We start from the raw sequence: 24038 nt of genomic DNA, 5'->3' as shown, positions 1-24038 counted from the left end.
GAATGTGCTTATTGGAGCAATGTAAGTTCCCCGGCGACTTATGCCCGATCGTTCTGCTTACGATTCTTTTTATTTTGTATTAAATTTATGCATACTTTTGGTGTGAAGTTTTTATGCATTACTTAAGATACTCTGTAGCAATATACCCCTGAAGGTATGCTTTTCTCAAGTCGTTTAGCAATTATTAGAGGCCACTAAATACAATTTTCAATTTATTCCTCTTTAAATTTCTCAATTCTTCTTGAATTTGTATATCTGTAACAATTACCGGAAAACTAACTATTGTATCCTTTCATTGTGGCTGGGCTTCAGAGGAGCAGACACTTTCAACAAAATTTGTAATTTGAAACATTACCTCCATGTTAACTTTTCTGTAAAGCACCAATTGAAAAGTAATTAAGCAGGGAAAGTATTAAGTGTAATAAATGAGGCTAATGTTCACCGCGGCAGATATGAGCAACCATAATTAATATGCACCTAAGATATCGCAAACACATTAACCACATGATTGGATGCGTGGTGTAAACTGACTATAAATAGTTGACCGTATTGCACGGAAAAGTCACATCAGTACTTGTTGTGTTTCAGTAAGCGAACAAACGTCAAACCACCCAACAACTTAACAATGGCTTTCAAAGTTGCTGCCTTTGCCATCCTTCTGGTCATTGTCGGTAAGTCCTTCGTACGCTAGGTTCTTGATTCTTGGTACGGCTTCATTACGAAGATTAATGTCCTTTTCGTACTGCTTCGCAGCCATCCATGCGGCTCCGCAGATGGACCAGCTGCCCAGCGGTATGACCACGCCGGCAGTCGGTGAGATCCAGGCGCCGGTCGGTGGAAACCAGACGAACCCGGGCGATTTGCCCAACAACATGAACACGACCGTTCCCTCGAACCCGGCCGAAGGTGTCGGTGGTGCCGAGAACGCTACCATGCCGTCCAACATTGGGGGAATGCCGAACACGCTGGGTAACCGGATCGCTAACCGCATCAACAGCCGAAACAACAAACAGTAGAACACTGATCCGATCAAGGCGGGAAGGATATGGAACGCATGACTACGCATGGATGTAGATTGAAGGCTCACGATAAATTCAAATAATAAAGCCCAAAAATTTTGGCATAACGCATCTTACGCAGTAGCAGTATTAAGCACCAAATATCACAGCATGAACCCTTGATGAGTCCCAACGTTAATTAATCTCACTCACACCCACTCACTGGAAGGTATAAGCCGTTCCACTCGTGTTACATATCCATTTCCCAGGATCATGGCCAACTTCGCATAAGGGACAAAATTTAACGCTCCCAGCGCCGTGCGCACACCCGGTTACTCCAGCACTGTGAGCGCTATCAGCCTCGTGCTACAGAACTGTCCTTTGATCCATTTTGCCTTAATGGGCTGTTTAAAATGCATACATATTCTCCATACATTACCCGATCCGGAGCGCTCAAGCGCGTTTAATGTGACAACAAAATTGATTACCCCGACTGTTCCCACTTGTCCGGGAGCTTTAAACACCGTTTGCGTACAGCGGCTTTAAAGGGTTGGAAATTTATTCAAGCATTGTTCCCTGCAACTCGCCACTTTTTCTTTGAAAGTTTGTCCCAGGAAGCGTTATATAAAAGCTTCATGTTACAAGTGAAATATTAAAGATAAACACCCAATTTCCCGGACTCGCTATCCAGCTTCAATCACCCGGAAAACATTCACCAAACGCACAAAGCGTTCATTTTGAGTGCCACGAATTGAAGGGATGATAATTTTTCAAGGCTCTCCGAGTACACAAAGCGGACAGGGAGGACCGCACAATTGTAACGAGACGCAACTCTACCGAGCTGGATCTATTGCTAGTGGAGAACATTTTTCTCTATTGACCTTGCCGGCAATAGTCCGATCATAATTCGACCAAATTGTCCATCATGTCATCGTGTCAAGCAAAATGACAACCGCACGTTGTTTCATCTAGTTGAATCGGACCGTATAAATTGGATCATGCAGCATGGGTTCGGATTTATTACATGTTTAGTGTGCGATCGATACTAGAGTCGCTTTGAAAAAGTGCGAGCTTTGTGAGTGAACGAAAGAGTTATAGAAAAGGTACTATCGTAAAACTGTTGGATGCCAAATTCCTTCCAAATTTCGCTGACAGATGTGTTAAAGAAATCGTTTTCTGAAAAGCGCGATAGCCTAATGTCACTGAAAAGTGATTGCATGAATGTGCATAAATCTTGAACCGTGAACGTGAACCTCTAATCCTGCAAAACCACCCTTAGCGCTTGGTTTGGTCAGCAATTTTTGTGCATTTCTCTGCTGGTAGTTGAACAGCAAACGCAGCATGCCGTTGCACGCGTACGACAGAACGGTTCATAGTTCCCTCATCCCGAAAAGGGCTGAAGGCTGTTTCGACATCGAACGTTTTAAGTCTTCCATTTCGCTGCAAGGCACGCCGTGTTTAGGCACACGGAAATGGAATTAGTGAACTTTGCTTATCCAAAGCGGTGGCTGCCCACAGTTTTCATCGGACGAGCCTTTCGGGTTCCCGAAAACACGGGCACGTTGAGAGTGTGATATGATGTATAAAATTCACAAAACTTTCTTGCTGACACTCGACGATACGAGGAATCATACCCCCCGGTTCAGTTCAGGAAAACGCTTCCTGGGCGGTAGACACAAACTGTGATGCTGTTGAATTCCACGAAACTTTCATCAACCGGTCGTGGCGCTGCTTATTTTTAACTCACTTATAGACAAATTTTCCCCTGGAAAATTTAACCAAGAAAAATGTGTTCACATTTGCCACCGTTGGCGAAAAAAAAAACGACGTTTGCTGCTCCGGTTTACTGTGCCAGCTGGTGCTAAGTAAAACTTATTGCCAAACATACGAGACCACAGTGGCACAGTGTCGCCATCTAGTGGATTTTGTTTGCGCTCACCCAAAGTGATGTGTGCCTTTCTCCAATGATCGCGTTTCTCTCGCGCGTGGGAAAGGCGGATTCGTGTCCTGTTGCCTTTTACGACAATGCAACCCACCCATGGAAATGCCTCCGTAATTGATTGCCGATTCAGTGTGATTTACATGTGCTTACTCATGTAGTGATATGCCTAGTGGTAGACGCGCCAAGGCCGCTCACGATAAGATAAGGTTGTTTTCGGAAAGTGTTTTCGTATTCGCCAGCAGCATAAATAATCCTTGGAACACATTACCGGATTAGCTATGTGTGCGTGGGTGTGTGTGACTGGTGGTGGTATGGGATAGGATGTGCCTTTGGATGGTGATTTTATTCATGCGTGTTTGCTTTCGCACGAACATAAAGAGTTCGAAGGAATAGCTCCCTTACCGGGTTTTGATCGACACGCTTGAACGATTGCTCAGAATGGGTACGTCGATTGGGCGTTTAATTCCTGACTGCCAGCAAGCGAAGATTGAGAAAGTTTCATTTTACAGCCATGGTGAGCTAAAATAAATCGTTTTTTGCTCGATTGAGTGATTTTTATTAAACAGCAAACAGCTGCAAATGGCGGACTTTTTGTGACATTTGAATGTCGATTCGTGGGATCATTATTCATGGTTATTTTACATCGTGTGGTATGCACAGAAGTATGCCGCTGAGCAAAGCGTTGAAGATGTAACGCCTAAAAGTATGCAATGCGTTGGTTTTGTTGCTTTGTGTGTTTGAGTTGCAGCGCCCAAAAGTATGCATTACGTAGTTTGAGATGCTTTATTAGTGCGTTGGGTAAAAAGTTTGATTTGCGACCCCTGAAAGTATGCAATATTTCGCTTTTGTTGCACAATTACTCCAAATTACGCGTTTAGTGTTCAACACGAATAGACTACTAATTTCCTAAGTATGAATTACTGCAAGCTTTGAGATATTTCTAACGCTGCTCACAATTTCTAAAAAAATACAATACGATCCAGAAATAACATACATTCACAGTCCTCGAATCCAAATCTCGCCCCGTGCCTTCAAACCACTGGTAGTTGGCATCTCAAAGTAAATACAAAGAAATGCGATGAGAAGTGGTATTCCCGTTGGCGTTGCAAACATTTCTTAGACAAACACCGTCACCGTCGCAATGGAACCAAATCACACCCATTTGGCGACTGTTTAACGGTCGTTTGAGAAAGCTCGCTACATTCTCGCACTACAGTGGTGCAAACAATGAGGTTCGCGCTACCACCTGTTTACTTTAAAACGTATCGCATTCGCAAAACCAAAACAACAACGACCAAACCCTCAATTTAAAGAACACACACGCACTTTCACAAAGTTTTGCGCTCGAAAACAATTTTTGAACCGTTTCGACAACCTTTAGAAGGTGGATGAAGGGAAGAGAGAGAGCAGCGAGTAGCGAGTGGGGTAAGTTTCCATCCGGAGAAAACTCGCATGAATCATGCACGCCACATTTATTTATGCTGCCAGCAGACGCGGGCACCCCCAAAAACTTCGCGGGGCTACGTTCGCGTGAAATTGAAACCAACCAACTGCCTCCCCGTTTTGTTCCATTTTCCACACCACCTTTCCGGCTCGGAGGAAGCTACACGAAGACGAGTGGAAAAAGGAAAAACATAATGGCGACGAGATTGTTTTCCAAACATCCGAAAATGGGCGCTCGATGGGCGATGCTTTTCCTTTTTTTCAAGTCCCTTTTTTCCAAAGACAAAACGAGGCACAAGAACACTTTTCAACGCATCTTCCGTCCGAGCACAGTCCAAGTGCCGAAAAGTGAGAAAATATTTTCGTCCCACAAACATGTCCCGGCAGATCCTGGCATTTTTTAATGCTTCTTTATGCTTTATGGTAGATTTTGTATGCAAATGCCAAAAACCCACCGCGTTTGGATGGGTTTTGTTTTCGTGCTCCGTTTCCAGTTCCGGTTCGCGTTAAATTATAATTTTACGCTCGCAAGTTTCGCCACGCCAAAAACCCCGATACCTCGACCGTTCTGCGGACGATGCAGTTCGCAGTGGAAGCGAATGGCTCTGGAGAAGTAGGAAAATAAATATTAAATTTCCAATCGTTCGCTTTATCCCTGCCAAAAACGGAATAAAATCAACAAGCTTCCTTTTTTGGCGCGAGAGAAGATATTTGAGGCAAAATTCAATTGAAAATGATGAAGAATATTTCCCGTTTGTTTTTTCCTTACTTGTCTTGCGATGGCTTTGATGTGCGTCTGGCATAATCGACACCCGGGTTTTGTTGGAGAGTGAAGTCTAATGTTGCCAGCCTACGGAAAAGACGATTGTTGGCACGGATTGGCTTATTGCATGGCGTGCGCTGTACGTGAGTTGTTAATTGTGTGCCAACAGCAAACACTTTCCACCTCAATGGCCATGTTCCCGGCGGTCGAAAGCATTTGCATTCGTGATAATACCGTTTTTACTGCGATTTTTATTCCAACAAGAAAGTGAATGGGTGTTGTGCTGTGGTGGTTTATTTTTGTCGTCTACGATTTTATTGCTAATGACGAAAGTTGAATGTGCATTTAATGCGCTTTCCGATAATTAATCACCTTTCAGATTAATTTTTTAACATTGAAAACTCGGTTCCAACATAACAGCTTATTTCAAACTTCCCAGCAAAACCACCCAAAAACGTTCAGGGAAAAACAGTTCAGCTTTTGGTGACAAAAGAAGCAGTTTCAGAGGAAACTGTTGCACATGTTGCACCGGTACTTCTTGCAGCATGCAACCGTTTGCACTCGTTATGCTTGTTTTTATGCTTTCGAAACATTTCCTACGACTTCGTTCGCGTACGGCAGTTCCACATGCCTTTGCCCCATCAGCCCCGAAACCACGCCAATATCGACCGTACACATATTAATGTGCTAAAACATTATGTTTCTTGTTATTCCTGCTTCCCCTTTCGTGGTCCGGCGGCAGCGCACCGTCTCCTAACAGCGTTGCAATGAACCACCGTGCCGTCAAACCGCCGTTGTACGCCCTGCTACTGCTGGTCACCCTACAGGTGGCCCTACCGGAAGGGGCGCACGGTTGCAGCATGATGAACAACGATAACGCCGAACAACGGGGTGCCCTACTGGCCGATCCGGCCACCACCAAAAAGATGCCCGAAATCTCCATGCAGGACGCGGTGGCACAGTGCAACCGTACCTTCGTCATCCAGCCCGACTACCTGTCCGAGCTGAACGAAACCGGAAGCTTCCCGGACGAAACCGACCGGATACCGTTGGTGAGGAAAAAACAACAGTGGAGCGGGAGGGGTCGAAAAATCGATTTTCAATCTCGCACATTTTCCCACAGTGCTTTATCCGGTGCTATTTGCAAACACTCGGCATCCTGACGGAGGACGACAAGGTTAACAAGGAGACAGCGCTGGCACTGAATTGGGCCACCTCCGGCGAAACTGTGGACGAGTGCCTGGACGAGATGAGTAGGTTTTGCCTGTGGACCTCAACTTCGCAACAGTGATTTCTCATTGTTCGGTACTTTCACAGCTGGATCCGGCTGCGAGAAGGCATACTTCTTCACGCGCTGCATCATGACACGGGCCCTAGTGGATGGGAAAAGCAAGGATAATAAGTAGAGAAGAGCGGGAGGCAGCTTATCGCGATACCGACCTACAGACCTCACTGTGACAGATGTGTACTTAGGATAGCTAACGGAGTGCACAATAAAACACCGCGCATTTTAAAGAGCATCATGAACTTGAACTTGACTGACTCGACTTGGTGCCTTTCTTTCCTGAAACTTGTATGACCGATAAAAACATGTGATTCTCTTGGAACTCTCTACTTGCTGTACGCATCCTTTTATTTACCAGCGTGTACTAAGATACTTTTTGTGCAGGAACGTAGTAACTCGTAATGACTTCTAGCCTTGGCTAGTAGATGTTGATCTAATGCCGCCGACGAAGCTGCACCTCATGCGGGAAGGCTAGATTCAACGAAATCTGGTACTGGTAGCGAATATCCTCGTACCGCAGATTCGTCGTCAGCTCGTAGCTCCGCAAGATCTTGGCCAACAGTGTCTTCAAGCTCATCATGGCGTACCGATATCCAATGCACCCGCGTGGACCTCCACTGAACGGCAAATGCGCATACGGATGTCTTCCGCCGTGCAGAAAACGATCCGGATCGAACTCGTCTGCCGTCGGTCCCCAAACATCCTTCCGGCGGTGCAGTGCATAGAAGTGGAACAGAAACACACTGCCCTTCGGTATTCGATGCCCATCCAGCACAATCTCGGCCAGATTCTGCCGGCCAACGATCGGTGCGACCGGCATCAGACGCATCGCCTCCTTCAGCACACACTCCACGTAGTGCAGGTCTTTCATCAGCTCGATCGTGATCTCCTGATCGGGTGCGAAGACCAACGCACTAACCTCCTCGTACGCTTTGGCCTGCACCTCGGGATGCATCGCTAGCAGCAAACAGGCATGTGCTAATTGCGTTGCAGATGTCTCATTGCCCTGGATGGGAGATCAATTAGGACCGGTTACCGGGTTGCCGTGCACAACGCCAATTAACACCTACCGCTACGATCATCGTGTAGATGTGGTCCGAAATTTCCTCGTCGGAAAAATGGCGTGCAGTCGGATCGGTGAGCGGCATCTTCATCAGCTGGTCGATGAAAATCTGCGGCTTACGGTGTTGGGGCTCCGGATCCAGTTCCTTCTGGTCGTCATTCTCGTGGACAAGACGAGCAATCTCCTCCCTTTTATCCTGGATTATCTGTGAAGATTGGCGAGAAAAGGCATCAGCAGTACAATACCTGCGAGAGAGAAGATTGAATTGCGGATTGCGATAAAACCCTTCGTACCTTGCTGGTAAACTGCTGGCAAATGTTGATGGCTCGCATTTCATTCCGATACAGCTCGGTGAACTGGTAGATAAAGTCAATGTGCAGAAAAATGTTGAAAATGCGCACTCCAATCGTTTTCAGCGCTCTATTGTTTGGAAAAACGGGGAAATATAATCGTTTTCTTTTTTGTTTTCATACCATTCTGACTCCTGGGAGAAATTTGAAACGGACGCAGATTATTTAACCTACCCCAACCCTTCTAATTGCAAAACTAATTATCTAAAAACATAATCCTCCCGCTCAGGGGGGCAGCGGGCTATGGAAGGCGGGCATGATTATCTAACCGTTTAATAGCACCAGAAATCAGAATCAATCGTATAATTATTGCTTTTCGCCTCCATTCCACCACCGAGATCGACCACAAATTCATTTCAAATTTCTCATTCGTGGCACGTGCAATTATTGCCCACAACTCCCACCACATGAATTTAGCGATTTGCGAAATGTCGCTCAAATGAATGTCTCATAATCAATACGAATCGAATATCGATTCGAACGCACTTACACCTCCAAATTGGCTATAAACTGTTCGGCACCGTCGCGCTCCAGAACCTTCCCACCCAGTGAGGTGCGGCTTATCATCTCGAGGGTGCAGGCCGAGATGTACTCCAGGATGTTGCACCGGGCGCCTGTCCGGGCGTAGCGATCCAACCGTCCCACCAGGCGGTGCGTGCAGTCGTTGAAAATCGGCACAAAGCTCTCCAGTATGCGGGCGTTGAACGTTGAGTTGAGCGTTTTCCGATGCGCTTTCCACACATCGTCTGCACGAAGAGCACACACGCACACAGTTACTAATCACTGTTGCAAAGAGAATGGAATCCTTTTTTTTTGCTTACATTTTGCCGCCAAAAGGCCATTCGGCAGTCGTACCACCTTGTACAGATCCGGCTTCGCCTGACAGTCGGGATGCGTGAGGACGTACTGTGCCAGCTCTGGATGGGTGATCCCAATCGCGAGCTGTGATCCGAACCGTAGCGTAAACAAACGATCATGCTGTCGGAAGTGTTGATCGAGCACGAGAAACACTTCACCCGGGCTTTTCCCAACAAAGTCACCCAAATTTCCCAACCACCGATTTACGGGACGTGCGCGCGGAATCCGATCAGCCCAGCGTAAGCGCTGCTTCCAGTACCAGGACAGTGTTACGGTGCACAAGATCACCGCCAATACGAACAGCCCGGGAAGCATGGCTTTTGCAACGACCGTTTCCACTGCAGACAAAAATGCAACTGTCGCTCCAACTCCATAATGCACGTGCACCTGCGAATGGGGCCTAATCAGTGTTGGTGCACTATGAGTGGGTGCTCGGTCGAAAGTAACCTGCGGTTTACTCCACCCCACCGTTATGTTGGTTGCTAGGAGGCTCATGCTTTCATTGATGGGCAGGGAAAACAGGGAAAGGGCAGAAGGTGTGTTGATGTTTTCCGCCAAAGGCCAACGGTGCGTGTACAATAAAATCGAAAATTAGTGCAAACCATTTGTATGACGACCGAGGGGAGGAAACACAACGGTGAAGGCATGCGTACGTAAACATAATATATGCAATTATTTTCGCGACGTGCGCCATTGTCTGAGAACTAATCGTCCGGGTTGCATGGAAATTGTTCATGCGTCGTACTTTTGCTTTTTATTATTACTTTCAATTTCTTTCTCCCGCAGACACTGGCGGACGCAAACATTAGTAGTGCTAAGGGCGGCCAATGTTTGTAAGGGTCGATTGACAGTAATCGAAAATGATTATGAGAGAATTGAACATTTGATAAAATATCGGAAATCTATAGTCCTGAAATCACTTTCCATCCGGTGCCATTTTATGTATAAACAGCGAAGGGTTAACACGCGTGTTTTAGCATATGCAACAACCATCGTTAAAGCTTTCTTCCGACAGGCTTACGAACATCATAATTTCGATTATTTAACCACAGATTTAGAAACTTCAATAATAAGTATTCAATTGTTTTTAAATTCAACAAGCTCAATTGAATGTTTCAGTTTGATTCTCTATTTACGAATACAATAAATTATAATTTTTTATTCGCAGTTGTCGGAATAAGCAAATACCGACCATTTAGACCAAGACACCTCAATCGAGGGTTATATACACAAGCACCACGTTTGGCAGCCACCGCCATCTTTGACAGTAGATGAAAAGCTCCGAAAAAAGGAAAAGTGTAAACAAACGCCTCGTGAAAATTCGATTCCCTTGTTCAATGTATCATATTTATCTGCTTTTAGTCAGTATCCGGTGCCGAATCACTGTTGTGCATTTTTCGATTGCAGGAAGCTATACCGCTTGACGTTCTTGCGTTGGAATTTGGTGCTTCAAGAACGCCAAGCCGACAGATTTCTGCATCATGAAATAACAGCAATTGTAACGAGGTTATCCCACGCCCTCCCCGTTTGCGTTGTTGGTGCTTGGTGTGGATGGGAACCAATAAGCTATCTTCCAAAAGTTCCTCTAGTGTTTTATCAGTGTGCTGCTCTTTGTATAGTTTCTAATTTTCTACCACCGACCGATGGGAGCGAGTCTCAATTTTGATGCACAGTTTTATTACATTCACGCCGCATAGAAAAAAGAAATTGATTTTGTTCCTCATTGGGTGGCTTGGTAGAAAATGTAAAGCGTCGATGTATGTGAATGTTGTACATTGAGTAGTATCCGTCTTTTCGTATAACTAAATGCAGCGATAGCATCCCCGAACCGGTCCTTGTGTCGTATTTACTTATTAAACCGAGGGAGTCTGGGACCAGGGGGAAACACGTGATTGGCATATTGCACGGCAAGAGCAAAATGGACGCTAGCGGAAGTGCCCTTCCTGGGAGTGAAACGGATGTACAGGGAACCGAGGGTTTGAACAGAGCGTCCGGGTGTCCTATGGCAAAGCGTAGAAAAATCGATTGTGACGCGTTAAGCAGGAAAGGGAGTGAATCCGATGACGGAAACTCAACCGATGCTACCCCTCAAGAGACCGGTGCTACGGATAATCTGCGTGAGTTCGACGTATTGGATGAAGTACAGTGTGATAACTCAGAAGATGACTCAGAAACGGGAGGTAAGATTCCTTTCGTGAGGAACAAGCACAACAGATTGATATCGTTACTCTATACCTGCAGGTGGTGAGGCAGACGATGGCAGCTCTGAGGGGTCAGACGTCAACTACGACGATATTGAATCAATGCTCGATGAAGGACTTCCGGAAGAGCTAAGGAACACCGCCAAGAAGCAACCCTACGAAGAGCGCTTCAAGCAGGTGCTGGAGGAGAAGGGTCGCAATCATTTCGAAGTACTTCCGGAAGGTTGGGTTCAGGCAACACACACGAGCGGAATGCCGCTGTACCTACACAAAGCTACACGCGTTTGTACCACATCTAGGCCATACTTTCTTGGACCGGGTAGTGTGAGAGTAAGTACCGTCAACAATAGTAGCCTTTTCTTTGATTGTGCATTCCAATTTATTTAACAACACTCGCATTGCAGAAACACGAAATACCACTAAGTGCGATTCCCTGCCTGAACTATCGTAAAGCACTTGAAAAGGAAGAGGAACTCAAAAAGGAACTTGCGGAAGCATCCGTTGCACAAGCGTCCGCTTCGAATGGATCCGAAAACGGTAGTGAGATACCGAATGAATTTGCCAATGAAGGAGATTTAACCAAAGAAACAACAGAACCCACTCAAGAGCGTCAACTACACAATGCGCAGCTTAGCAAAATGATTGCAGGCGCTACAACCACCGCCGAAGCACAGGCAAATGCAAAACTGCTCCCATTGAAGGTGAGTGCCAAAATCGAAACGGTAACCGAAAACCTCAAAGCCCAATCGCTCACCTCGGACGCTGTGATGGATTACTGCAAGAAGCTGTTCCGCTTCAAAACGATACGGGTGTTACGGTTTAAGTCGTGGGCAGCACGCCGAAAATTTACCAAACATAGGAAGCACATAAAAAACTTGCAACGACCCACACTGCCGGACGGGACGAAATTGATAACGTTTCCCATGTTGAACATCGAGGACGAACAGGGCAATCCACACGCACGGCCAAAGAAGGAATGGATCATGAATCCGAACGGTAAGAGCTATGTTTGCATCCTGCATGAGTACGTCCAGCATGCCCTCCGCAAGCAACCGACGTACGAATTTAAAGAGCTAGAAAATGCGGCCACGCCCTACGCAGCCACCGTTACGATAAACGATTTAAAATACGGTATGGGCTATGGAACGAGTAAAAAGCAAGCTAAAAGTGAAGCAGCGCGAGAGACGCTCGAGATTCTCATCCCGGACATGAAGGATAAAATAACGAGCAAGGATTCGAAGAGCAGTACGAACGGAAGTGGCTCTCAACAGCAATCTTCCGATCTGCGCGAACTGTCCGTGTTTGACGAGATCAAAATTGAGGATCCACGGGTGGCGGAATTTTGCGCCAAAACTACGGAACCATCACCGCATGCCATTCTGCTGACCTGCTTGCAACGTAACTTTGGACTTGGGGAAGTCCACATCAACTACGAGGTGAACACGATGAAGCACCGCAAGAACGAGTTCACCATGACGGTGGGCAAACACGTGGCGACGGTTATATGTAAGAATAAACGCGACGGTAAACAGCGTGCCTCACAGGCGATCCTGCAGATATTGCATCCGCACATTAAAACATGGGGCTCTCTGTTGCGGCTGTATGGTAATCGGTCGGTGAAGTCGTACAAGGAGAAAAAGCAAGAGGAGCAAGAGATTACCGTGCTGCAGAGTAAGGCTGCCATTAATCAACCCAACTATGCGATTCTGGAGAAGCTCAAGCAAGAAATGTCCAAGCTGGAGGAACGTCAGCGCAATGTGCGGGTGATCGGCAAGTTTGTACCACCCTCGGATGTCGATCTGCCGACCGGTGCTGGTGCTAATCTAAAGAATGTTGATCTTTAGGCACAGGTGGTAAATGTGCTTTTGTGTGAAAATCAAGCTGCTCGTAACATAGCACTTCGTTAGAGAGTTGAATACGGTGTAAAGTCATCAATCGGCAGTAGATATTGAAACAAGTATGGAAGACATCGCTCAGGACTGCTCAACCGGCAATCAGTAAATCATTTCGCAGATAAAACACTGATAAGCAGGTGTAGGTATCATTTAAGAAGAGCAAAACACTCATCAATAGAAGAGAAAGCATAGTTCTCATCACTATTCCAACTACCTTTATCATTAACTGTGCATGGACCCATGTAAAATGGGATGTAAAATTCTGTTAATTTAATTCTTCCCTATAGTACTCTTGCAATAGCCAATTAATCGATCGAGATTTGCGGTGTTAGTGTAGACACGCATTTAAACCCCGACAATTGTACATAATGATCGCTATAAATGTAACGATAACAGTAATGTGCGTTTAAGCATTATTGCTGATAACCGATTTGCCAGGAAGTAAGCCATATGGAAGGAAGAGTACTTCTATTCAAGGTGTTGGAGAACTCAACAGTTTGAAAAATATGTATCGATTACGAAAGGATGCCAGCAGATATCTTAAGCTGTAATTCGCGGCGATCTAGATAGGATAACAGTGAGCACACATTGCTGAACCGCGCAAACGAATAAGATAAACGCGAAGATTGATAGTGAAACACAAACGACTTTACTGACTTGCTAAAACTGGATACAGAAACGCGTACAGGCAGTCCCCAAGATACGTGGGTTTTGGAAATTTGACAGCTGAGTTAGTGTATAGTACAAAATCTAAGCAAAAAAGGTAAAAAAAATAATCGAAAATATCTTCCTTTGTCATATAAACCGTTTGTTTTTAATTTATTTTACCGTATTCTTTCAAAAAGTTGTTTGATTTGCTGTATAAATTAAGTGCAGAGAAGGAAGGTAACTACGTAACGTTACGCGGAAATTCGAGATACGCAGATTTTTCCCGAATTATAGCAGTCCTCTTTAATAGCGTATCTCGGGGCTGCCTGTACAGTTAATTGAGAACCAGTACGTGTTAGACAGAGGAGACGCGTGCGTGATGAATTAGTCTTGTGATAGACCATGCAGGAGATGAAATTGAAACAGTCGATATAGCGATAGCTGCATGATTAACTGAACCGTTACGACAAATTCTTAACAAAGTACACGGTAGATTACAAGTTTAATGATTTGTGTGTAAAAGAGGATAAGAAAAAGAAACAAGACAATATAAGTTTAACGCATATGCGCATGTACAAGTCTTAGAATCGTTTACTGTAGGCGCTTCTGATTCTGGAAGATATTTTAGATTAGAACTTTAGTTTGAATAGATCATTGCGTGTGTTTTTTGGAGTTGCCATTAGTAACTATTGAAAAGCACAAATTGATAACTGACTGAGAAAACTTCTATACTCAAAGCATCTGTCGTGACGAACGAAGCGGAGACTATGAAGAGTTTATGTAACGCCGGTACTCACATACACCTCTGAGACATGGACCTTGTCCAAAACTCTTCGCCGCGTTCAAAGTGAAGATTCTCAGAAGGATTTTTAGTCCTCCAGTCCTTTGGATCTCCATGTCTTTCGTTTCTTTCAGTCAGCTATTTCGGTATCATAATTTTGTTAGGAAACATTTGTGTGTTTTATTCATCGTTCAAGTTGTAATCCTTCACGCGAACGGATTATGGACTTTATCGGCCCCCGATCTCTGATAAGAATAGATTCGCATATGTTAAGAGCTACAGTATGACCGCAAACCTTTCCCTTCTCCCTTTTCCGAGGACGCTGCCCGGATTTGGTCAATGTTTGTGGCATGGTGCAAGGTGTCGACGGTACACATACATATGTGGCCAATGTGCCAGTTACACCAAACGCGTATCTTTACAGGTCTCCCTATCTTTGTGCTGCATATGTTTTGCTTTTAGCTGCTGAATGTAATGGATGCATCCCGTGTGGTGATTCATTATGCGTTATATATTACTAGTACTAATGAAGTTGTAACATAGCTTCTTTCGTGTTTCGGTTTTGTTGGTTGTTTGCCTTAACGAGTAACTTTTCCCATTCCACTACGGGACCGGGTCTTTACCACCCGCGTGAATGTAACTGTATGGTTCTGGCAACTCCACAGCGAGTAAGAGTGTGAGAGAGAGAGAAACAAAAATGTTATTACAATACCTTGAGTGCTTTGAATAGGTGCATTTAATGTTAGCATATTTATCTACTCCATATTACACATACGTTGTATTCCAAAATTGGATGTACGGAGACGGGTGCCGATGGACCCTCCCTTTTCGCATCCCTCCCTTTCCAACCGCATATTGGTTTAGTTTAGTTTTTTGTATTTCACAGCATCCCTGAAGCATTTTGTAGCTTTGCAACGGTGCATTGATGCAATTGCATGCCTGAATGTCGCATTGCTGCTCCATCGTTTTGATATCACATTTAAGTATATTTGTATGCTTTGCTGACCAGTTTATGTACAGTTGATCAGTTGTCCGTGTGTTTAATATTTTGTTTCGTTTCTTTAATTATGTACTCTCGCTTAATAACATGCGCCGGTTACAAGAAACCTGGAGTTTCAAACTTTGTTGCCAGTGTGTGTCAGAGGTGGAATTCTACGAACATATTTGTTCTACCGGATTCTGTTTTAATGGGTGGGAAACGGAACGGAAAGGTGGTGCCTTTTACGCACGAAAGCATCTTGCTATGGAGAAGGTGAAAGAGGGGAGAACTGCAGGAGGTTGGAGCTTTGTTGTGCGTGTTTGATACGAATCAATGGATGAGCTTTTTTTGTTTTGTACATCTCTTAATCGTGAACTTTTGTTAGAGTAATGTTATTAGGCACTTATAATACAATTATTTTGCGGCCTGTTCTTTACCAACGTCATTTATTCGTTTTGGTCGATTTGCATCATTTCGTAGTGGTTAATAACTGTCCCGGCATTACTACGGGCAGCGCGTAAAGTAAAAAGCTAAGTACTACTCCCGTCTGCGTATTTTATATGCGTGTTTTGCTTCCACGGGCTTAATGCTGTTCCCGCGCACAGACTACCTAATGGTCGCGTGTGAATCCATGGCTAGTGCGGCAAGGGCCAGGAAGCAACATTCGACGCCTTGAAACCATCGCTACTGTGTGCTGCACTTCGCGCTAGCCTGAAACCCGTCCAGCAGGGGGATGAGCTAGTGCGCATTTCTACAAATTGTTACTTCCTACACTTTACACACGTGGTCGACATCGGTAATCGGTTATCCTTTGTTTGGCTACATATCGGTGCGACAGCAGTGGTGTGATACATAGAAACATTAAGCTTTGCAGCGGTGTACGTGAGATGGAGGAAACCAAAAACTTAGTTCTTGTACACACCCATTACACCGTAATAAGCTAGACAACTGGGACAGTAGTGTGGTTCCTCTTGGTGCAGAAGCCGTAGTTTTGCTTGCTCCTGTTAAGCATGTGTCCCGAATGCTTGCTTATGCAGTAAATAAGAGCATTACTGACAAACAGACAAAAATACTGCCCCACATTTAATCGTCCCGCCAGTTCGTCTTGCGTTTGTCTCCCACAAACATAACTTCAGCTCGTTTAGGATGAACTCACACACCATGCAACATTGGCAAGCAAAAGTTCTTTTTTTTGTGGGTGTTGGTGAGATGAAAGGGAAAAAACAACAACAAAAGACTCTCGGACCAAACACTTCTTGTAGCAATCTCATCAAGGCGGTTTTTGGGCGGTATGATACAATATGTTGTTTCTTTGCTTATACAACTGATAAGTTTTTCATTGCTCCTTCGTTTGCTTTGGTGCGTATGTGGGTGTGTGTGTGTGTGTGAGAAGGCTTCACTACTCATGTGAGACACAAATGGACACACAAATAAGATCTGATCTTAAATTACAAGCGGTCATAAAGTTGGATTTGTACGTATATAAGGACATGGCAGCAAGTAGTTCCAGCCCCAGAAAAAGCTACTCTCTACTCCTTAGAGTTGGTCCATGGTTTGTGCTAGCCTTGGAACGGTATAGTAACCAAAGGAAAAAACTGCTTGTCGACAAAATAAAAACCGTAACAGAAGCCCGTCTTGTCTTACACGAACAATCCATTTCGGGGGCCGTTTTTGCCAACAAGACGAAAAATGGGAACAATAACATATGTTCTAGTTACGGTTCTACGTTATCTACTACGCTTCCTCCGAAACCGTACCCATCATTTATCGTTTCAATTCTATCTGCATTGCAACAATGGTCGCCGACAATGAAAGCGAGACATTTCCTGCCAACTCTCGTTTTACACATTTTGAATCACCCGTTATTCTTAACCTTGTTTGTGTGTGTGTGTTTTGGTTTACAATTTACATCGAACGGTGCACGTGTGGTTTTATCAGCTAGCATTACTTCATCTATGTTTTGTTTGTTTTCTTCCTCGGTTTGCTAGTTTGCAAGATCGTTTCCTAATCCTAGTAATTGGTTTTGCTTTATGCTTATACGTTTATTTATTTGTTGTTTTTGATTCTTTCTCAATTCTCAAGTAGCTTTAATAGTAATTGTACGCTTCGACAATCCCATTTCTGTGTAAATGTAGCTAAATGAACATCATCTCGTCAGTGGTAAACCAATTTCCATTAGCAACAATTCAAGTTCTGTTATTTTTCTGCTTTAAGCAGCAGTTTAATGGTGCATTTTGTATGCTTTTTCATCTCAATAATACCTTGCTAATCGATGCTAATGAAATTAATCTAATCAGATAGAAATAAATGGATAGAACAAACTAGTGTTGATAAACTCTCGTGCACTCCATGGAGGCGAAGCATTGTTTGATTGAAACTGTTTCTTTTGTTTGTTCTATTGGTCATAAATTGTGTCTCCTCTTCCGCGCTACCCACGCTACTGCAGTACTACGATGTAGCTGTGTCTTCATAAGACACAGCACGATGGCACGGTTGCCTGCCCGTTCGATGTCCAGCTCTACCGTTTTCGGTCACTTTGTTAGCTTCCGTTAACGATTCGCAGCCACCCGGACGGTTGAAGTGTTGCTGACCCAAGCAGTGATCCGATAACGGCCAGCAGGATAAACCACTGGGTTGATGAACCTCTCGGTGCAGCATTGCAGGCGTCCGCGTCGTTGCAACTCTGCAGACACCCGTGCACGTATCTTTGGATTTTGTGAAGAAAACAAAAAAAAAAACAATGAAGAAGTTATCTTTCGTTGAATGGTGGAAATTGATTGGTTCTGTCACCGTACCGATCATCGTAGTAGAATCGTCCACAGTGTGACATGCGAATGATTTCGGTATCGGTCGTCAGCGTACCACTGTCCAGGGCGCATCCCCGAACGGTAATCGTTTCACCGGTGTCATCTGCAAAAACAAGCAACAAAAAAACCACACCACATCAAATGAAATTGAATTTGTTATCATTTCCAAAATGGAGATTCATTCTTTGGCGAGTCGTTTTACAATGAGCGTAAAGCTTACAAACAGCAATTGAAATACGATGGACCGGCGCTGCCCCTGTTTAATTAAAACACATTAGGTGTGTTGTAGTTTCCAACCCCAAAACAAGCAATTATTTGCACCTAATTTCAATCGATGGCCTCAAAAAATGGCTGCCGGACTGGCGGACTACACGTGCACGGCTGCAATTAATGCAATTTCCATGGTAATTCTGACCCAGCCTCTTCGGTGTATCGGTCTGACCGTGTTATGTTGACCACTTTTCCACCATGCACGGCTCCCATGTCGGGTGAACATGCGTACCAGACGCACTAAATTGCAAACCATCACTAGCCTCGCGCTGTTGCGTGGGATGCTATTGCCGTACTGCGGGTTGCATACTGCAAGGCGTATACGGTGATGACAACTGGATCAACGTTATCGTTTGATGGCTCGAACCTTCAAAACAGCTATAACTTCCTGAATTGTGTCAGTAATTTCAATTTGTGCTACCAGACGAACTTCTATTACTTTTTTTCAATTTTATCGTTCAATAGTGTGTTACTTTAGGGGAGCCATGGGTATTTGTCGCTCGTTTGCCGACGAAACAAAAAGAAATCCTTAAGCTCCAGAAATAAAAATGAGCTGACTGGACAACTCAAGAAAAAAATTCCAGTTTAATAAGAAATTGATCTACATAATTGTACAAACAAAGTTTAAGCGAAATAAATTACTTTTGATAACAATAAAATAATTTACTATTTTAACACACAAATCAATTTTTGGATGAGAAAAAAAATAAAACCATTTCAATTATGTAAGGTTATTGAACCCACACAAAACAATCGAAAGTAAATAAAACCTCGTGTACTTCATAATATGACTTCATTAAATTGTAAAATAAGAGCTTTTTTTCACGGCTAAAGTTGCACAGATAAAATAACGCTTCATTTTTACTGCAACGCTTCCGCTTTAAGGGCACAACATCTCTCCCATTGCGTCCACAACATTGTGCCGCTGAAATTCAATCGCACTGAGTATGAAAATAACAATGAAAAAGGCCAATAATAACACACTCCATAATACTCACCATAATAGCCGGCAATTTTAATGCACGATGTGGCCGGAAACAGTCCATCCCGGCCCTTCCGGCCGCCCATGCACGGTGACTCCAGGATGGCCGCCGAGTAGTTGTTGTGGAAAGGATCATCGCACGCCTTATTGGCACCGTTCATTGAAACGCACTTAAAGCAATCGATGCCGTACACTGCAAAGAGGCGGACGAGCCACCCAGAAAGAACCATTTAACAAAACGCCCAAACCAGGTAAATGAAATTGTATCCACGATGGCGCTGGCCGAAAGGGAGGCTGGGTGTGGGTGGGACGGCACAAAAATGTGTGCCAGAAGTTGGCAGAGAAGCGATCATAAATCAAATTATCCTCGCATCATACTCTCCTACCCTGCGCCCTTCGGGCCCGTGGGCAGTACTTATTTTTCTGGCTTTAGAAATATAGAACACACGGCGTTGCTATTCCATCGAGAGTTTGCGGTGATTTGCTTGCAAAACAAATATTTCTATGCTGTCATTATACCCGGGTTTTCGTAAATCGAATTCCTTTTGGCAACGACCTAGCCGAGGGGTTTTAACTTTTTGCTGCTCACCCACCTCGTTATCCGGCCGCCCTTTAGAGTCCTTTCCCGTGTTGCGGAGATTCGGGCGGCTCGAAATGTAGGAAAAAGAAAAATCTTAAACAAACATTAAATTTGGCACAACGTACGAGCGCTATGCAAATTCAAGATTTACGTTAATTGGCTTATGAATAAAAGATGCCTCACCTATACCTATACCCACACATCCGCATTCGAAATTTTCATCCGAAAATAACCGAAGCTGATTGGATCCTTGGTGGTTCAATTCCCGAACCTCATCGCCGTATGAGCCCGGGCGTTCGCTGTCCGCTGATTAATTATGTATTTTTGTGACCTGCAGCCCATTCGAATAATCAAGCCCATGGTCACCGAAAACATGTCCAGCACGGACCCATCACGCTGTTGTTTACGTCGTAACAGTAAGCCCAACTCTCCCTATCTCTTTCTTTCTCTATGCGTTTTTTTTTTTGTTACCGTAAACATTCCATACACACATTTTACTGCATCATTGCACAAACATGCGGCTAACCGGCTGATGGGTGCTGCACACACCGGGCACACACCCTTCTGGTTGGCTTGGTTACCCAGCACTCATAAATTATGGACCTGATGGGGGAAAACCGACTACAATTGCAACTGCAATGGAGACGCATGGTCGTTTGTGCTATTTGGATGTCAAACGTGTCGTGCCGCTTGGGTTTCTTGTGTTGAAGCGAAACGTAATTGCTAATTTAATTGTCAACTGTCTTTAAATCGATGTTATAGCGTGGGACATGTATATTTCGCTCCTTTTTCCTTCTACGTTGTTTCAACCTAACCTCAAATTAAAGCTATTAAAGGTATATTTTCAATATTCGCTTCAGAACAAGTAAGCAAGACGTAACCGATGGATTTCTTTTCAAAAAGAAAAGAATATTTACCAGGCTTTTTTGCCATAGTCCACCTAAATGGACTCTACCTTCCGACTCACTGTTGAAGCCTCAGCACTTCAGTGGCACAAAAAACCCGCCACCACCAAATAGCCACGTCCGAAATGTAAATCACGTACATGGGTCCACCTTCTCTCGGTACACCTGTTTCCGATTGATTTCTGCCCCCACACACGCTTGTTAGTCATTTATCTTTTTTTTTCGTTATATCACCAATAAATTTTGAATTCTGTTCAACCTATAGAAGCACACAATACCGGCAACGAATGTTGTGCATGGTCGCTCATGCAATATTCAAACCGGATGTGGGTGAAGGAATGTAAAATTTTGTGCACAGAATACGTAAAAATTGATCCATCTCACCGGATCAGGTCACTGTGCTTAGCAATGCAAAGCCATTGATGGCGATACAAGACAATAAAAACCGTCCATATAACCTCACATTTCTGCTAACAGTACGGTAAATGTATTGTTCTTTAATAAACGGAAACGTGTCTCCTAAAAAATCAAAATTTCATCAAAAAACCATTCTATAAAACTCCTTTTCAAACATGACTTCAATAAAGATAAGCAACCTAATCCAATGGATGTCAAACCCTTGCTGGAAGATGTCCGGTACGACACTTTCCCCGATACACAGATGGGAAATGAATTTTCCGAACGATCTGAAAGCACTCCGTGTAGATGGATCTAGTGTGCTGAGAAATAATTTACAAGCAAATGAACGTTTCACACAGCAAAAGGTTGCTTGGATGCATCGGACATGTGTGTGACAACGCGTGGGAGCTTTCGAAACTTCCTCAAATAGATTTCTCGACGGAGAGAAGGATTGCTAGCAAGGAAAAGACAACAAAAAACATCCGCTTCTTCGTACCCTGCTTGAGTGGAGTGTTTTAATTAAAAGTGTGCATCTACGTGTAAGGATGAAGTACCTTTTCGATATTACATTACTCCAGGGGACGACCTGTCTGGATTGAACGTTGGAATGGCAGTTTTTTTTTAATGTTATCAAAACACTCCCAAGTACCACGGCCCACTCAATAAGACGGTTTGAGGTCCTTAATGCACCAGCATCTTCAACAGTATCACGCTTATTACTCTTCCACCCGGTGTATATCACTATCTGAAATCTCATCATTCAGCTTAAGAAACGTCCCAACAGAACCACTTGTTCCTTGGAAGGCATAAAATAAAGCGCCCCATCTTTCTCGCCTACAGCCTCGCCTCGCCTTTCGTACTTACCCGCCGGAAACGGCATCACTGTCAGCAGCAGCAGTGCGATAGGGACGAGTATCTGCGTCAAGGTGTTGCTGCTGCTGATATGTTTTAATATGGCCGCCATATTGACTCGTCTGCCACGTGCCGGGGCGACCCGTTCCGTCACCATCGAAACGTGCATCACTGTCCCACCGACTGGGTTTGCCAGCCGAATGCACTCAACCCGCAACAGTCACGGTACGATCTTCTGCCTCAAGAGACCCAACGGTTTTCCTTACCCTCAGCACTAGCAGCAGCGGCAGCCGTGGATAGCTCATAAAAAATTAATGTTTTATGGTAGTGTTTACTTTTCACCGCTTTTCTCCCGTCCAGCAATAAGGAAAGGGGGGGCCCTTTATACTTGGCCAACGCTGCAAAAAGGAGTTGGTGTCGTTTGCGGTACGGTTTATGATATTTTCTAATTAAGGTATGTTTGCATATTCGACCACCGGCATCCGTTCTTCCTTTCTTACTTTCTCTCTGTCTGTCTCTTTAATTCATTTGCGTTTCTTGCGGTGCCAAAACTTTCTCCACTTTGGCCACTCCCCAAGGGGATAAGGTGTCCTTTTTTTCCCCCGAGCTGCTCAGCACAACTCCGCTACTCCTGTTGTTTAACAAGGGCGCAAAGAATTAAAGCAGCTTTCAGTTCATCGTATTTTTGATTGTGTGAACAAAGAAGCCGCCCCGGGGGAGCTGCCGAGGAATAGTAAAGCGAGATGTATGCACAAAAGGAATCCTCCAATGGGTTCGTTTCGGACAAGCTATTACTTTGTTCGCGTTGTCTTCGTTCGGTTGATGTTTTTCACGTCCCAAGGGATGGAAGGAGTAGTAGTCAGTGCGCTGTAGGCTTCGGACATGGTCACGGATTTACAGGACGATCGGTCGGTCGGTATGTGATAACGTTTGGTCTGTTCGAGTGAGTTCCCTTCTGCTGGACAGTGCTTTATGCTGATGTTACCCCGACACCAGTACTGCTCAGTTCATTCTACCCAGTGCTGATCTATTTCTGCACTAATCCTTCAGCTATTTCCTGTCCGGTTTTTTTGATGTCTATGTTTCAGGGGTTTCCCTTTTGGTTCGGATCTTCTCCGACGGAGCACCAGAGTTGGACGGTCCAATCCAGTGTCTATCATCGAACGGAAAGCTCCCACCGGAAATCGTTCGGTCGGATGCAGTGTGGAGAGAGAATCACTTTAGTCCCGTGTCCTTGTTCACGTGATGATTGCGATTTTGCCACTCGCTTCTTGCCGTCCGGTCGTCCGGTAGAGGCACATCGTTTCCTTTGATGGGACGCTTCGGCGCTCGTTGCGCCCTTCGCCGTCAGCACTGTTGGGACGATTGGACTATTTCAGGCCGGACTTTGTGACGATGTCATGTTGACGTTTCCTTCAGCGATCACCGCCCCAAATTCCCTTTAGTGCAGGGCAGCTCACAGCACGAGCCCACCCATCATCATCGTTCAGCGTCCTCATTCAGCGGATGTCGTTCGGTGTTCTTGCTGGCTGTACTGCTGCTTCCACTTCCGTGAGCACTGATCGTGAAAATTGGATTTGATGGGTGGATTCCGCTCACTCACCAAAAGCACTGACTCGCCGAACGAACGCATGAATACAAATGCTCGAACTCACATCACAATTTTTATGTGCCTCTACCCCATCTGCGCCAACCCAGAACTCATCATGGCTTTTCGGTGGGTGGTTGTGCGTGTGTGTGTGTGTTGCTTTTTTATGGCCCACACACCGTTCCCCAAACCTGCACGGCTGTCTCACCGATGATGAATGATTATTCGTTCGTTTCAATTATTACTGCCAACACTCGGGATGTTCGCTCGGGCCTTGCCACGGTTGACACGCCTGCCCCGGGGTGAAAATGTCTGACGAAGAAAGAGAATTGGAAGAAGAGAAAAAAACATCATGAAAGAAAAACGCCAATGACATCCAGTCCGTGTTCCCCTTCTTACCCACCCCACCCTTTTCCCACTTCCCCACAGAAAAAAAAGGACAACTTCAA

At 44.7% G+C, this 24038-nt stretch overlaps 5 protein-coding genes across 5 annotated transcripts; 3 read left to right on the top strand and 2 right to left on the bottom strand.

Moving 5' to 3' along the window:
• The first annotated feature begins 625 nt into the window (after positions 1-625).
• LOC128709548 (uncharacterized) lies at positions 626-1016 on the top strand. The gene is made up of 2 exons (XM_053804554.1): positions 626-671; positions 754-1016. The coding sequence occupies exons 1-2, from the start codon at positions 626-628 to the stop codon at positions 1014-1016; spliced, it is 309 nt and encodes a 102-aa protein (XP_053660529.1).
• A 4897-nt stretch (positions 1017-5913) lies between these two features.
• LOC128709742 (general odorant-binding protein 84a) lies at positions 5914-6552 on the top strand. The gene is made up of 3 exons (XM_053804760.1): positions 5914-6198; positions 6270-6399; positions 6464-6552. The coding sequence occupies exons 1-3, from the start codon at positions 5914-5916 to the stop codon at positions 6550-6552; spliced, it is 504 nt and encodes a 167-aa protein (XP_053660735.1).
• Positions 6553-6864: 312 nt separating this feature from the next.
• Positions 6865-9017, bottom strand: LOC128719715 (cytochrome P450 4c21-like). Its single transcript, XM_053813344.1, has 5 exons — positions 8666-9017; positions 8335-8590; positions 7788-7914; positions 7502-7699; positions 6865-7437 (listed from the first exon to the last, which is right to left on the bottom strand). Exons 1-5 carry the CDS (start codon positions 9015-9017, stop codon positions 6865-6867), a joined length of 1506 nt encoding a protein of 501 aa, XP_053669319.1.
• Positions 9018-10620: 1603 nt separating this feature from the next.
• Positions 10621-12747, top strand: LOC128710434 (microprocessor complex subunit DGCR8). Its single transcript, XM_053805487.1, has 3 exons — positions 10621-10882; positions 10944-11233; positions 11308-12747. Exons 1-3 carry the CDS (start codon positions 10621-10623, stop codon positions 12745-12747), a joined length of 1992 nt encoding a protein of 663 aa, XP_053661462.1.
• Positions 12748-17745: 4998 nt separating this feature from the next.
• LOC128719700 (uncharacterized) lies at positions 17746-22170 on the bottom strand. The gene is made up of 4 exons (XM_053813328.1): positions 22014-22170; positions 19282-19458; positions 18002-18116; positions 17746-17911 (listed from the first exon to the last, which is right to left on the bottom strand). Exons 1-4 carry the CDS (start codon positions 22168-22170, stop codon positions 17746-17748), a joined length of 615 nt encoding a protein of 204 aa, XP_053669303.1.
• Between the last annotated feature and the right edge of the window lie 1868 nt (positions 22171-24038).

Source organism: Anopheles marshallii, chromosome 2, assembly GCF_943734725.1.
Source record: "Anopheles marshallii chromosome 2, idAnoMarsDA_429_01, whole genome shotgun sequence".
Classification (NCBI taxonomy): domain Eukaryota; kingdom Metazoa; phylum Arthropoda; class Insecta; order Diptera; family Culicidae; genus Anopheles; species Anopheles marshallii.
The sequence above is the reverse complement of the archived record's forward strand: the minus strand, read 5'-3'. Positions and strand labels throughout refer to the sequence as shown.